The 15,337-nt window shown below is 51.8% G+C and overlaps 1 protein-coding gene across 1 annotated transcript in view; it reads right to left on the bottom strand.

Moving 5' to 3' along the window:
- lrp12 (low density lipoprotein receptor-related protein 12) overlaps positions 1 to 15,337 on the bottom strand; it is a 28,095-nt gene continuing 12,758 nt past the window's right edge. The window contains 8 exon segments of the mRNA XM_084459274.1: positions 1 to 2,180; positions 2,182 to 2,338; positions 2,340 to 2,497; positions 3,190 to 3,322; positions 3,897 to 4,366; positions 5,600 to 5,794; positions 6,506 to 6,942; positions 8,348 to 8,550. Of these exon segments, the coding sequence (XP_084315400.1) occupies positions 1,461 to 2,180; positions 2,182 to 2,338; positions 2,340 to 2,497; positions 3,190 to 3,322; positions 3,897 to 4,366; positions 5,600 to 5,794; positions 6,506 to 6,942; positions 8,348 to 8,550 (2,473 nt within the window). The 3' untranslated portion in view covers positions 1 to 1,460.

Raw genomic sequence — 15,337 nt, 5'->3', positions numbered from 1 at the left:
TCACTGAATCCAGTCACAGCTCCCTGGCTGCCATCACCTGCAGTCAAACACACTGTGTGTGATCATCATCAGAACATGTCAAACACACTGTGTGTGATCATCATCATCATGTCACAAGTTCCACATGTGCCACTGTTATACCACGAGGGGGACAGGGTTTATAGTCGTACCGTACCAGGGAAGGGGGGGCGATATTCATGGTCGTACCAACGGGAGCAGGGTTTTTTGAGGCGTACCGACATGGAAAGGGGTTTTGACGTGTAGAGAAAGTGAGGATGTCAGCAGAGGTGGTGGTTGCGTGGGGCGAGACGGCTGACTGAGGGGGCGGGAGGCCGGTGAGGGCGTGACGACTCGCTAGAGACGCCTGGTCGCCACAGCAGAGAGAGAGAGAGGGAGAGAGAGAGAGAGGTTACGGTGGAGGGGGGGAGGGGGGGCTGTATAGGGACAGTGAGGAGCTGTCACGCCATATACTGTCCGGTTTGCCAAAATGTGTCCGGGTGATGTAATCGGAATGCCGTTGCTTTACCAAGTTACTGTGACGATAGCATCCTGCACATCCTGTGGTGTTGTAATATTGCACGCAAAATCTGGTAATAACGGACTCTTTTTACTGCGTCAGCCTTTACCATCAACCATCAGATGCCAAGGAAATGAATCCATTGTAATTAATGACGCGTTCAACACCAGCGTCCGACGTTAGAGAATTGCCGAGGTTCATTTCCTCGACAGTAGAATGTGAACGCTGACGGACGCAGCCCCTACACTGGACAGGGCGTGCATAGGGTCACCTTTTAGATTCAATTTGCAATTGTTTATATTAGGAATGTTTTTAGGCAAAAGTCCACCTAGCTAGCTAGACCAACTAGCTAACATTCGTTATCTAGCGTGGATGAGATTTTCAATTCTATAGATGTAGTTTTTCCGAAATGTCCAATATTTCGATATTTATTGACATCAGTGAAAAGTTAGCTAGCTAGCTAGGAAGCAACAAAAAATGGTCGCAAACTGTCTTATTTCAAAGAACCGGGACACTATTTGGCAGGACAGAGCCACTAGGGGGAGCTGTGGTGAGGTTGATCAGGAAGAGAGCAGCTGGCCAGGCTCAGCAGCAGACCAGCGCAGCGGTGGTAGGGACGCTGAGGAGCCACTAGGGGGAGCTGTGGTGAGCAGACCAGCGGAGCGGTGGTAGGGACGCTGAGGAGCCACTAGGGGGCAGCAGACCAGCGGAGCGGTGGTAGGGACGCTGAGGAGCCACTAGGGGGAGCTGTGGTGAGCAGACCAGCGGAGCGGTGTAGGGACGCTGAGGAGCCACTAGGGGGAGGCGTTGTAGCAACGTTCAGTAGGAGGGAAGGTGTTGTGACATCGGGGAGCCCCTAGGGGGCGACGTTGTAGAGGGGGGACGCTGTGGTGTGGTGACATCGGGGAGCCCCTCGGGGGCGGCGTCGCGGCGGCCGGCCGGTCTAGCAGAGCAGGAGCAGCTCGTCGTCGCTGCTCTCCGTCCGGCCAAGAGCCTCCAGGCAGGCGTCCGGCACCTGGGCGGTGTGGACCATACCACAGTGTTCGCACGGACCGTCCCTCCCCCCCTGCCTCCCCCCGCCTCCGCCAGGGCCCGGCCTCACCCCCGACCTCCCGCCCGGGCGGGCCTGGGGGAGGAGCCCGCTGCGCTCCAGCCCCGCCTCCAGCAGCGGCCGGCAACTCTCGCTGACAGAGCAGGCGGAGTCAGAGTCCGAGGCGGGGTCGGGGTCGCAGACGGGGATCAGCAGCTCGACGTCGTCCTCGTCCTCCCTGCTCCCCCCTCCCCCGCCCCCCCCGTGCTCCAGCTGTCTTAGCGGGCTGTGGTTGTGGTTCTGGTTGTGGGCGTGTGGCGGGGAGCGGCCCCCCAGGGCCAGGCCCCGGACCCAGCGCAGGCTGCGGGTCACGCGGCTCAGGGCGCTGCTCAGCTGGCCCCTGGTACGGGGGGGGGTCTGGGGGTCCGGGGGGGTTCCTCCTTCAGCGGTCTCCGGCCCCGAGCGGGGGGCGTCGACCAGGAGCGGTCCGGCCCTGGGGCGCCGCTCTCTGTCCCTGGGCTGCTCTCTCTCCCGGTCCCGGCTGGGCGGAGCCGCCGCTGCCGCCGTCGAGCTCGCCGTCACCGACACGATGGCCTCCACGGCGGAGGCGGGCGGGGTCTTCTGGGGGAGGGGGGGCCGCCAGCCCCCCCCCCACGGCGCCCAGGCCGGCGTCGCAGCGGTCCGTCTCGGCGTCGGTGTCGTCGGAGTCCAGCGGCAGCAGACCCCTGAGGGACCCGGGCCGCTCCGCCGAGCCCGCCCCGCCTGGCGCCGCCCCGCCGCTGTCCTCGGGGGTCGGACGACACCAGCGCCAGGGAGCCCGAGCGCCGCGAGCGCGTGAAGTTGAAGAGGCGGCGCCAGAGGTTGCCGTGGCGGCCGGAGGTGGGCAGGCGGAGGGAGGTGAAGCCCAGCTGAGAACGGACGGCCAGACGGAGGTTCTCCAGGACAGACGCCTGCGCACACACACACACACACACACACACACACACACACACACACACACACACACACACAGGCAGTCAGACACAGAGGTAACAGACAGAGCTGACAGGACAGGAGAGAGAGAGAGAGAGAGAGAGAGAGGACAGGAGAGAGAGAGAGAGAGAGAGAGAGAGGACAGGACAGGAGAGAGAGAGAGAGAGAGAGAGAGAGAGAGGACAGGACAGGAGAGAGAGAGAGAGAGAGAGAGAGGACAGGACAGGAGAGAGAGAGAGAGAGAGAGAGAGAGAGAGAGAGGACAGGAGAGAGAGAGAGAGAGAGAGAGAGGACAGGAGAGAGAGAGAGAGAGAGAGAGAGAGAGGACAGGAGAGAGAGAGAGAGAGAGAGAGAGAGAGAGAGAGAGGACAGGAGAGAGAGAGAGAGAGAGAGAGAGAGAGGACAGGACAGGACAGGAGAGAGAGAGAGAGAGAGAGAGAGAGGACAGGAGAGAGAGAGAGAGAGAGAGAGAGAGAGAGAGAGGACAGGACAGAGAGAGAGAGAGAGAGAGAGAGAGAGAGAGAGAGAGAGAGAGGACAGGACAGAGAGAGAGAGAGAGAGAGAGAGAGAGAGAGAGGACAGGAGAGAGAGAGAGAGAGAGAGAGAGAGAGAGAGGACAGGAGAGAGAGGACAGGAGAGAGAGAGAGGAGATGGAGGAGGAGTCTCTGACCTGGTTCCCGGAGCAGACGGGGAAGTCCTCCACAGGGGGGATGAGACCCTGAGCGATCAGCTGACCGTATGAGGGCGGGGCCTCCCTCCTCAGTAGCTCCGCCTCCACCCTGGAGAGCTGAGTCTCAAACGACCTGAAACAGCCAATCGGACACAGTCAGGATGGAGGGATGGCCAATCGGACCGGTCTGTTAATCAAGAGTCAAGACCATCTGCTGTCTGTATAGCATCAGCCCTGTCCCGTGTGTGTGTGTGTGTGTGTGTGTGTGTGTGTGTGTGTGTGTGTGTGTGTGTGTGCGCGCAGCCGCGTACCAGCGTTCAAACATGCGCAGGGAGTAGAGCTTGCAGGTGTGTGTGTGTGTGTGTGTGTGTGTGTGTGTGTGTGTGTGCATACCTGCGTTCGAACATGCGCAGGGAGTAGAGCTTGCAGGTGTGTGTGTGTGTGTGTGTGTGTGTGTGTGTGTGTGTGTGCATACCTGCGTTCGAACATGCGCAGGGAGTAGAGCTTGCAGGTGTGTGTGTGTGTGTGTGTGTGTGTGTGTGAGTGTGTGTGCATACCTGCGTTCGAACATGCGCAGGGAGTAGAGCTTGCAGGTGTGTGTGTGTGTGTGTGTGTGTGTGTGTGTGTGAGTGTGTGTGCATACCTGCGTTCGAACATGCGCAGGGAGTAGAGCTTGCAGGTGTGTGTGTGTGTGTGTGTGTGCGTACCTGCGTTCGAACATGCGCAGGGAGTAGAGCTTGCAGGTGCAGCCCAGGGCGATGACCAGCAGCAGGCCGCAGATCAGGCTGCCGATGACGGCGGCGGTGATGACGCGCGTGGGCACCACCACCGGGCAGCTCTCCTCGTCGCTGCCGTCCCCACAGTCGTCCTGCGCGTCGCACACCCAGCTCTCGAACACGCAGCGGTTGTTGCGGCAGTGGAAGTTGCCGGGCTGGCAGAAGAAGCAGTTCTTCTCGTCCGAGCCGTTGGGGCAGCGGTTCTGGTAGTTGCAGCGGTCCGAGCGCGGGTAGCAGGCCCCGTTGCGCGAGCAGGGGAACTCGTCGTCCTGGCAGGAGGAGCAGTTGAGCTCGTCACGCCCGTTGGGGCAGTGCCAGTAGCCGTCGCAGCGCTGCTGCTCTGTGTAACAGCCCCAGTTACCTCCGCAGGGAACCTCCCAGGGCAGACAGAAACCATCCACCTGGGGGGGGAGAGAGAGAGAGAGGGTTAGGATGGAGGGAGAGAGGGAGAGAGGGTTAGGATAGAGGGAGAGATTGATAGAGAGAGAAAGAGAGAGGGAGGGGTAGGATGGAGGGAGAGAGAGAGAGAGGGTTAGGATGGAGGGAGAGAGAGAGAGAGAGAGAGAGAGAGAGAGGGTTAGGATGGAGGGAGAGAGAGGGTTAGGATGGAGGGAGAGAGAGAGAGAGGGTTAGGATTGAGGGAGAGAGAGAGAGAGAGAGAGAGAGGGTTAGGATGGAGGGAGAGAGAGGGTTAGGATGGAGGGAGAGAGAGGGTTAGGATGGAGGGAGAGAGAGGGTTAGGATGGAGGGAGAGAGAGAGAGAGAGGGTTAGGATGGAGGGAGAGAGAGAGAGAGAGAGAGAGAGAGAGAGAGAGAGAGAGAGAGGGTTAGGATGGAGGGAGAGAGAGGGTTAGGATGGAGGGAGAGAGAGAGAGAGGGTTAGGATTGAGGGAGAGAGAGAGAGAGAGAGAGGGTTAGGATGGAGGGAGAGAGAGGGTTAGGATGGAGGGAGAGAGAGGGTTAGGATGGAGGGAGAGAGAGGGTTAGGATGGAGGGAGAGAGAGAGAGAGAGGGTTAGGATGGAGGGAGAGAGAGGGTTAGGATGGAGGGAGAGAGAGGGTTAGGATGGAGGGAGAGAGAGAGAGAGAGGGTTAGGATGGAGGGAGAGAGAGAGAGAGAGGGTTAGGATGGAGGGAGAGATAGATAGAGAGAGAGAGAGAGGGTTAGGATGGAGGGAGAGATAGCGAGGGGGAGAGAGAGGGTTAGGATGGAGGGATGGAGAGAAGGAGGACTCAGACCTGGTATAGAGGGATGGAGGGAGGGATGAAGAGAGGGAGAGTGAAAGAGGGAGAGATTGATAGAGAGAGGGAGAGAGTGATAAAGAGAGGGAGGACTCAGACCTGGTATAGAGGGATGGAGGGAGGGATGAAGAGAGGGAGAGTGATAGAGGGAGAGATTGATAGAGAGAGGGAGAGAGTGATAAAGAGAGGGAGGACTCAGACCTGGTATAGAGGGATGGAAGGATGGAGAGAGGGAGAGAGGGATGGAGAGAGGGAGAGAGTGATAGAGAGAGGGAGGACTCAGACCTGGTGTAGAGGGATGGAGAGAGAGTGATAGAGGGAGAGAGAGGGAGGACCTGGTGTAGAGGGATGAAGAGAGAGTGATAGAGGGAGAGAGAGAGAGGGACGGAGGACCTGGTAGGTGACGTTGAATCCTCGCGCCGCATTGATCTTGTCTGCATAGAAGTGGACCCTGAGTTGGCCTGACGACGACACCACGGCGACGGGCGCCCGGGAGTCGAAGGCGGTCAGAACCCTGAGGAGACGGCGAGGGTTCTCCTCCAGACCGTCGTACACCTTCACATAGTCCCCGTACCCAGTACCGTCCAGCTGAACACACACACACACACACACACACACACACACACACACACACTCTCATACTGTATTACTGAACACCTTCACGTAGTCCCCTACCTGGTACCGTCCATCTGAACACACACACCACGGGTGACTTCATACTGTATACGTAGCAGTTGGTACATTGTCACTGTTGTCTGCACGCTGTCACTATTGTTGTATTTTTCTGTACTCTGCTACTGTATATATGTTGATTGTAAGTTTGTACATTTGTCCTTGTTGTCTACCTACCTACCTACCTACCTACCCAACACCCACCCACCCACCCACCCACCTACCCACCTACCTACCTACCTACCCAACACCCACCCAACTATCTACCTACCTAGCCCTGACCCTGTACCTCTAACCCTGACCCTAAGTCCCAGCTTTAACCCCTAACCATGACACTAACAAACAAAGCCAGATCTAATCCTATCCGTCTGCACCAGTTGGGGGGTGTCTGTCTGTCTTTCTGTCTGTCTGTCTGTCTGCCTGCCAGCTTGCCTGCCTGTCTGCCTGCCTGTCTGCCTGTCTGCCTGCCTGTCTGTCTGCCTGTCTGTCTGCCCGTCTGTCTGCCCGTCTGTCTGCCCGTCTGTCTGCCCGTCTGTCTGCCCGTCTGTCTGCCCGTCTGTCTGCCCGTCTGTCTGCCCGCCTGTCTGCCTGCCTGTCTGCCTGTGTCTGCCTGTCGCCCGGCCGTACCTTGAAGTCGGTGAACCTGAGGATGACCTTGCGGTGGTCTCCCGTGTCGATCAGCCAGGTGCAGTTGCTCCCGGGTGGGTAGAAGTCCGGGTAGTTGGGCGAGCTGAACGTCCCGTAGAAGTTCCTGAGCCACTCTCCGCAGGTGGGCACATCGCAGTCGATCTCGTCGCCCAGGTCCTGGCAGTCGATGCTGCCGTCACACTTGAGCGCCTCGGGCAGGCAGGTGTAGACGCGGGTGTAGCGGGACAGGCAGGGGAACTGGTTGAAGGCGCAGGGCTGGAAGGAGAAGGCGGCGGAGGGGTTGGGCTGGACGCACAGCTCCTCGTCAGAGTTGTCACCGCACTCGTCCATGGTGTTGCACTTCCATGATTCGGGGATGCAACGGCCGTTGGAGCAGTGGAACTGGTCCGAGTCACAGCTGGATTCCTCGGGCCGCCCTGGAGAGACACACACACACACAGGGTTAGTAGTACCGCAGGAAGAACCCGAGCAGAACTTGACGGAAGACGCTAGGTCAGACATTTCGAATGCCTTACAACAGACTCTAAAGCTTGAGGTACTTCCTTCAGTCATGAGTTTAAATCCATGACTCTAGGCCTACGTACTATTATTATTGGGGGTCAAGCAGCGAAGCTGCATAGGCCACCATTGTTCTTGTACCTTTTCTTTTTTTTCGTTTTCTTTATTCTGTCATGGGAGTCTGGCATAGAAGAGTATGGTAAAAAGTTGTGAAATTTGGCACACTCATTCATGACAGTCCCCTGAGTCTTGTCACCAAGACCCATGTCCACACCTCGAACCCTCTAGCGCCACCAACGTGTCAAAGTTGGAGGTGCGTTTGTGCACGCAACTTTTGACCTGTAAGCCCGATTTTCAAAAACGAGGGACCGTTGGATTCCTTACCTCAATGACATAATTTTCTGCCATATTGGATTTTACGCCACTTTGGATTTTGTGGATTTTTGTACACTTAAAATGTATCTCCTCCTAGGAATTTTGACCAATCTGCACAAAACTCGGTATGCACATTCTCTAGACCAATGTCCAATGTATTACAAGGATTTTTGATTCTCGAAAGCATTTGTCTGCTACAGCCAATCAAATTTGGCGTCCAAGCCATCAAACAGGATATGGGGTTATATCTCAGCAAATTGTTAATGTAACAAAGCCACATTTGGCACACTCATCGCACCTTTTGATGTCATTTTTCGCCAATTGGATTTCCCGCCATTTTGTATTTTGTGTAAATGTATCTCCTTCTAGGAATTTTGACCAATCTACATGAGTCTGGCTATGCACATTCTCTAGAGAATGTCTACAAAAGTCTTACGGGGATTTTGGATTTTCAAAAGCGTTCACCCGTTACAGCTAATTGAATTCGGCGTTTAAGTCACCAAACAGGAAGTGTGGTCATATCTCAGTAACATTTTGATGTTTCAAAACCACATTTGGCATTCTCATCGGAGACAGTCCCGTGACCTCGGTCACCAAGTCTATGTCGACACCTCAAACTCTTAAGCGCCATCAACCTGTCAAAGTTGGAAGTGCGTTATTCTGAACCATATGCCCGCCTTTCAAAACTGCAGTAGGGATTCGAATCCGGTTCGGATTTGACACGCTGGTCGCGCTTCCTGTTTGGCCCCCACATTGCTGCTTGCAGCTATATTTATTATTATTATTATTATTATTATGTATTGCATTTGTTTTATTGATATTTTTGTCTCTGTGTAAACTCCTCATCACTGAAAATGGAGGAAACCTCAGTGCTTCACTAGTGTAAATGAAGGTTTGAAATGAAATGAAACAATGTTGGTTCTCCTCCCCAGCCCCCAGCCGCGGTACCTGTGATGTAGGCCAGCCTGAAGCCCTTGGCGGTGAGACTGTCGTCGGAGTGGAACTTGATCCAGACGTGGTCCTGGGAGGAGATGTAGGGTGTGGGCAGGGACGACCCACAGGCCCGGTAGCCGTCCAGGTTCTTGTAGCTGCCGATGGACAGCCAGTCCAGAACGCAGCGCCGCGAACTCTGAAGCTCAAAGTCCTGGAAACTGGAGGACGAGAGGAGAGAGAGAGAGGAGAAAGAGGGGAGGAAGAGAGAGCAAGAGGGAGAAGGAGAGAGGAGAAGGTCATAGTAGGTACTGTGTATTGGCAATAGAAGACCTAGTCATCCTGCTTGTATTGATTGTTGTATTGATGATCATGACCATAAGGGACTTGTGCTAACAGAGAAATCCATGACCAGACCAATAAACCATGACCAGACCAATAAACCATGACCAGACCAATAAACCATGACCAGACCAATAAACCATGACCAGACCAATAAACCATGACCAGACCAATAAACCATGACCAGACCAATAAACCATGACCAGACCAATAAACCATGACCAGACCAATAAACCATGACCAGACCAATAAACCATGACCAGACCAATAAACCATGACCAGACCAATAAACCAAGTGCATTTATTGTGTTCAGGCTTGTATGGTAGTATTGTGTTCAGGCTTGTATGGTAGTTCTGTGTTCAGATTTGTATGGTAGTAGTGTTCAGGCTTGTCAAGGTCAAGGTCAATTTTATTTATATAGCACATTTAAAATGAACCAAAGTTGCACCAAAGTGCTTTACAGTATATAAAAATGAAATAAAAACAGACAATACATACAAACAATACTGAATTTAAAAGTGCACTGTTTAAAACTACACAATTATACCAGGGCCAGGGATGTATGGCTTAGCTAGCGTTAGAAAGCCAGTGAAAACAGGTGAGTCTTTATCTGTGATGTAAACATGTCTAGGGTCTGGGCAGACTGAATTTGTAGCGGCAGGCTGTTCCACAGCTTCGGGACAGCCACTGCAAAAGCTCGGTGGCCTTTAGTCCTGAGCCTAGACCTTGGGACATCCAGTTGGAACTCATTTGATGACCTCAGTGCTCTAGCTGGGGTGTGAACATGGAGAAGTTCAGATAGGTACTGAGGGGCCAGGTCATTCAGTGCCTTAAAGACAAGGAGCAGCATTTTAAAGTCAATCCTGAAGCGAACAGGGAGCCAGTGCAGGGAAGCATCACCGGTGTGATGTGGTCTCTCTTCTTTGTACCAGTCAGGAGGCGGGCAGCAGCGTTCTGCACTAGCTGCAGGCGTCGCAGGGAGAGCTGGTCTAGACCCACTAGCTGCAGGCGTCGCAGGGAGAGCTGGTCTAGACCCACTAGCTGCAGGCGTCGCAGGGAGAGCTGGTCTAGACCCACTAGCTGCAGGCGTCGCAGGGAGAGCTGGTCTAGACCCACTAGCTGCAGGCGTCGCAGGGAGAGCTGGTCTAGACTCACATACAGACCATTGCAATAGTCCAACCTGGATGAAATAAAAGCATGGATAACCTTCTCCAAGTCATTTGGAGAGAGGTAGGGCTTTAATTTGGACAGGAGCCTTAGCTGGAAAAAGGAGCCTTTTACTACGGAGGTTATTTGTTTGTCAAATTTAAAAGCACTATCAAACGTAACACCTTTTGATAAAAGTGTGATTCTTGGCAGCTAGGGGTCCTAGAGCACCAACAGAGTCCTTTTGACAGTGTCCAAACACAATAACCTTGTATGGTTGTATTGTGTTCAGGCTGGTGTGGTAGTTCTGTGTTCAGGCTGGTTTGGTAGTATTGTGTTCAGGCTGGTGTGGTAGTATTGTAGTATTTTGTTCAGACTAGTATGGTAGTATTGTAGTATTGAGTTCAGGCTGATATGGTAGCATTGTAGTATTGAGTTCAGGCTGGTATGGTAGTTCTGTGTTCAGGCTGGTATGGTAGTTCTGTGTTCAGGCTGGTATGGTAGTTCTGCGTTCAGGCTGGTATGGTAGCATTGTAGTATTGAGTTCAGGCTGATATGGTAGTTCTGTGTTCAGGCTGGTATGGTAGTTCTGCGTTCAGGCTGGTATGGTAGTATTGTGTTCAGGCTGGTATGGTAATTCTGTGTTCAGGCTGGCGTGGTAGTATTGTGTTCAGGCTGGTATGGTAGTATTGTGTTCAGGCTGATATGGTAATTCTGTGTTCAGGCTGGCGTGGTAGTATTGTGTTCAGGCTTGTATGGTAGTATTGTGTTCAGGCTTGTATGGTAGTATTGTGTTCAGGCTTGTATGGTAGTATTGTGTTCAGGCTGGTATGGTAGTATTGTGTTCAAGCTGGTATGGTAGTATTGTGTTCAGGCTTGTATGGTAGTATTGTGTTCAGGCTTGTATGGTAGTTCTGTGTTCAGGCTGGTATGGTAGTATTGTGTTCAGGGTTGTATGGTAGTATTGTGTTCAGACTAGTATGGTAGTATTGTAGTATTGAGTTCAGGCTGATATGGTAGTTCTGTGTTCAGGCTGGTATGGTAGTTCTGCGTTCAGGCTGGTATGGTAGTATTGTGTTCAGGCTGGTATGGTAATTCTGTGTTCAGGCTGGCGTGGTAGTATTGTGTTCAGGCTGGTATGGTAGTATTGTGTTCAGGTTGATATGGTAATTCTGTGTTCAGGCTGGCGTGGTAGTTCTGTGTTCAGGCTGGCGTGGTAGTATTGTGTTCAGGCTTGTATGGTAGTATTGTGTTCAGGCTTGTATGGTAGTATTGTGTTCAAGCTGGTATGGTAGTATTGTGTTCAGGCTTGTATGGTAGTATTGTGTTCAGGCTTGTATGGTAGTATTGTGTTCAGGCTTGTATGGTAGTATTGTGTTCAGGCTTGTATGGTAGTATTGTGTTCAGGCTTGTATGGTAGTATTGTGTTCAGGCTTGTATGGTAGTTCTGTGTTCAAGCTGGTATGGTAGTTCTGTGTTCAGGCTGGTATGGTAGTATTGTGTTCAGGCTTGTATGGTAGTATTGTGTTCAAGCTGGTATGGTAGTATTGTGTTCAGGCTTGTATGGTAGTTCTGTGTTCAGGCTGGCGTGGTAGTATTGTGTTCAGGCTGGCGTGGTAGTATTGTATTCAGGCTGGTATGGTAGTATTGTGTTCAGGCTTGTATGGTATTATCGTGTTCAGGCTGATATGGTAGTTCTGTGTTCAGGCTGGTATGGTAGTTCTGTGTTCAGGCTGGCGTGGTAGTATTGTGTTCAGGCTGGTATGGTAATATTGTGTTCAGGCTGGTATGGTAGTATTGTGTTCAGGCTGGTGTGGTAGTATTGTAGTATTGAGTTCAGGCTGATATGGTAGCATTGTAGTATTGAGTTCAGGCTGATATGGTAGTTCTGTGTTCAGGCTGATATGGTAGTTCTGCGTTCAGGCTGGTATGGTAGTATTGCGTTCAGGCTGGTATGGTAGTATTGTGTTCAGGCTGGTATGGTAGTATTGTGTTCAGGCTGGTATGGTAGTATTGTGTTCAGGCTGATATGGTAATTCTGTGTTCAGGCTGGCGTGGTAGTATTGTGTTCAGGCTGGTATGGTAGTATTGTGTTCAGGCTGATATGGTAGTTCTGTGTTCAGGCTGGCGTGGTAGTATTGTGTTCAGGCTGGCGTGGTAGTATTGTGTTCAGGCTGGTATGGTAGTATTGTGTTCAGGCTTGTATGGTATTATCGTGTTCAGGCTGATATGGTAGTTCTGTGTTCAGGCTGGTATGGTAGTTCTGTGTTCAGGCTGGCGTGGTAGTATTGTGTTCAGGCTGGTATGGTAGTATTGTGTTCAGGCTGATATGGTAATTCTGTGTTCAGGCTGGCGTGGTAATTCTGTGTTCAGGCTGGCGTGGTAGTTCTGTGTTCAGGCTGGCGTGGTAGTTCTGTGTTCAGGCTGGTGTGGTAGTATTGTGTTCAGGCTGGTATGGTAGTATTGTGTTCAGGCTGGTATGGTAGTATTGTGTTCAGGCTTGAATGGTAGTATTGTGTTCAGGCTTGTATGGTAGTTCTGTGTTCAAGCTGGTATGGTAGTATTGTGTTCAAGCTGGTATGGTAGTATTGTGTTCAGGCTGGTATGGTAGTATTGTGTTCAAGCTGGTATGGTAGTATTGTGTTCAGGCTTGTATGGTAGTTCTGTGTTCAGGCTGGTGTGGTAGTTCTGTGTTCAGGCTGGTATGGTAGTTCTGTGTTCAGGCTGGTATGGTAGTATTGTGTTCAGGCTGGTATGGTAGTTCTGTGTTCAGGCTGGTATGGTAGTATTGTGTTCAGGCTGGTATGGTAGTTCTGTGTTCAGGCTTGTATGGTAGTATTGTGTTCAGGCTGGTATGGTAGTTCTGTGTTCAGGCTGGTGTGGTAGTTCTGTGTTCAGGCTGGCGTGGTAGTATTGTGTTCAGGCTGGTATGGTAGTATTGTGTTCAGGCTGGTATGGTAGCATTGTAGTATTGAGTTCAGGCTGGTATGGTAGTTCTGTGTTAAGGCTGGTATGGTAGTATTGTGTTCAGGCTTGTATGGTAGTATTGTGTTCAGGCTGGTATGGTAGTTCTGTGTTCAGGCTGGTATGGTAGTATTCTGTTCAGGCTTGTATGGTAGTATTCTGTTCAGGCTGGCGTGGTAGTATTGTGTTCAGGCTGGTATGGTAGTTCTGTGTTCAGGCTGGTATGATAGTTCTGTGTTCAGGCTGGTATGGTAGCATTGTAGTATTGATTTCAGGCTGGTATGGTAGTTCTGTGTTCAGGCTGGTATGGTAGTTCTGTGTTCAGGCTGGTATGGTAGTATTGTGTTCAGGCTTGTATGGTAGTATTGTGTTCAGGCTGGCGTGGTAATTCTGTGTTCAGGCTGGTATGGTAGTTCTGTGTTCAGGCTGGTATGGTAGTATTGTGTTCAGGCTTGTATGGTAGTTCTGTGTTCAGGCTGGTATGGTAGTATTGTGTTCAGGCTTGTATGGTAGTATTGTGTTCAGGCTGGTATGGTAGTATTGTGTTCAGGCTTGTATGGTAGTATTGTGTTCAGGCTTGTATGGCATTATCGTGTTCAGGCTGATATGGTAGTTCTGTGTTCAGGCTGGTATGGTAGTATTGTGTTCAGGCTGATATGGTAATTCTGTGTTCAGGCTGGCGTGGTAGTATTGTGTTCAGGCTGGTATGGTAGTTCTGTGTTCAGGCTGGTATGGTAGTATTGTGTTCAGGCTGGTATGGTAGTATTGTGTTCAGGCTTGTATGGTAGTATCGTGTTCAAGCTGGTATGGTAGTATTGTGTTCAGGCTTGTATGGTATTATCGTGTTCAGGCTGGTATGGTAGTTCTGTGTCTCTGCAGAGCCAGGATGGATTCATCAACGTCTCTCTGTCTGTGTGGGCGTGATGACCATATAAGGGCACGAGGATGGATGTCATATCTCTGACAGCACTTCCTGTGGAAATCAACCGTACAGGCTATTTTGGTGCCGGTAACCATGGACACGGCAGCAGAACCAAGCCAGCGCCGGTCGGTGACGGGGATACGGCCAGACGGTACGCAACACGACAACGCCACTTCACACCGTAATAGCACCACAACAACAAAAACAACCCTTCACAACATGACCCAGTGCCGCAAACAACAACACTCCAGAACAACAAGTGACGGGGATGACGCTAGAGATGCTGGAGCGTCCTCCAAGTGGAGGGCCTCTTCACAACTCTGAGCACCGGGGCGTTTTTTTCCTACTTCTCTTTTCTAAAGTTTGTTGTTGTTGTGTTTATTTTTAATTTGGTTTCATAATGGCATTCATTTTTGGTCTCAGTTGTTTAATGATATTTTTGTAAGAGAGACTGAGGTCTCAAAGGGAAAAATAAACTGCAGAGAATAGTGAACCGAGCCTCAAACATCATAGGGAAGCCACAGAAGCAGCTAAGGCTGTTAAGATTGTGAACGACCCCTCTCAACCCCTGTATAGGGAGTTTGAACGCTTACCTTGTCACTGGTATAAAGTACCGAAGGCAAATAGGAATATCTAAGAACTCTTTTGTTCCTAATGCCATTGAGTTTCTGTGAACTACCAGAGGCAGGCAGACACCATCGTCAGTAGCTGTGATTTCACACCGCAAGCGAAGCAAAGTCTGCCAACTGAGGGCCACCATCAGGGCTGGTGTTCGGCTGCCACAGGCGGGGAGAGCAGCCGGCGAAGCTCTGCCGGCTCCCAACCCAGAACTCTGAACACCGAAGGGCTCACCCCCAGTAAGATCAATGTCATCGAGCACCTGGCCTGCACCACCAAGGCCCTCGTCATCCTCCTCCAGGAGAACCACTGACCTGCACCACCAAGGCCCTCGTCATCCTCCTCCAGGAGAACCACTGCATAGCAGCAGATAAACTAGTTCTCCCAAATTTTGCTCTAACTGGATCTATCCTAAGCAGGAAGCATGGCCTCGCTACATTCGTCCACCAAAGGTTGAACTGGACTCTCGCAGCCCTAGTATTGATGTGTTGCATAACTTGGCAGTCATGTAAATAAGGTTACAACAAAAAAAACAGGTTTTAGTAACACTAACCGAATCAATATTGAATCGAATCGAATCGTGATAATCGATTCTGAACCTTGTGAATTGGAATCGAATCGATTCTTGAAATTCGACTCGATACCCAGCCCTAGCGTAGACATTGCCGGCTTCATCGTCAACGTCCCAGTCTTCCCCCACCCCTGTCTCTATGCTGGCAACTTCAAATGCCAGCATGAAGATTGGGGGTACAGCACCAATACACCCGACGGAGAAAACCTGGCTGCTTGGGCAGCTCACAACAGCCTGGTCTTGTTGTACGATCCCAAGGGCGCAGCCAGCTTTGTCTCAGGTTGCTGGAAAACTGACGAATACTGTATCACTGACAACCATGTCTAAACTCGTGGACGTCGTCCCGAGCGATCCGGTGAAGCGATGGAACTTCCGAAAGGCCAACTTGAAACGGTACCGCCTCCTTACCCATAGATCCACAAGGTGCCTCCCACCACCTAACAC

This window comes from Borostomias antarcticus (assembly GCF_949987555.1).
Source record: "Borostomias antarcticus genome assembly, chromosome: 27".
In the NCBI taxonomy this organism is placed as follows: domain Eukaryota; kingdom Metazoa; phylum Chordata; class Actinopteri; order Stomiiformes; family Stomiidae; genus Borostomias; species Borostomias antarcticus.
This window is presented reverse-complemented; position numbering and strand designations above follow the sequence as displayed.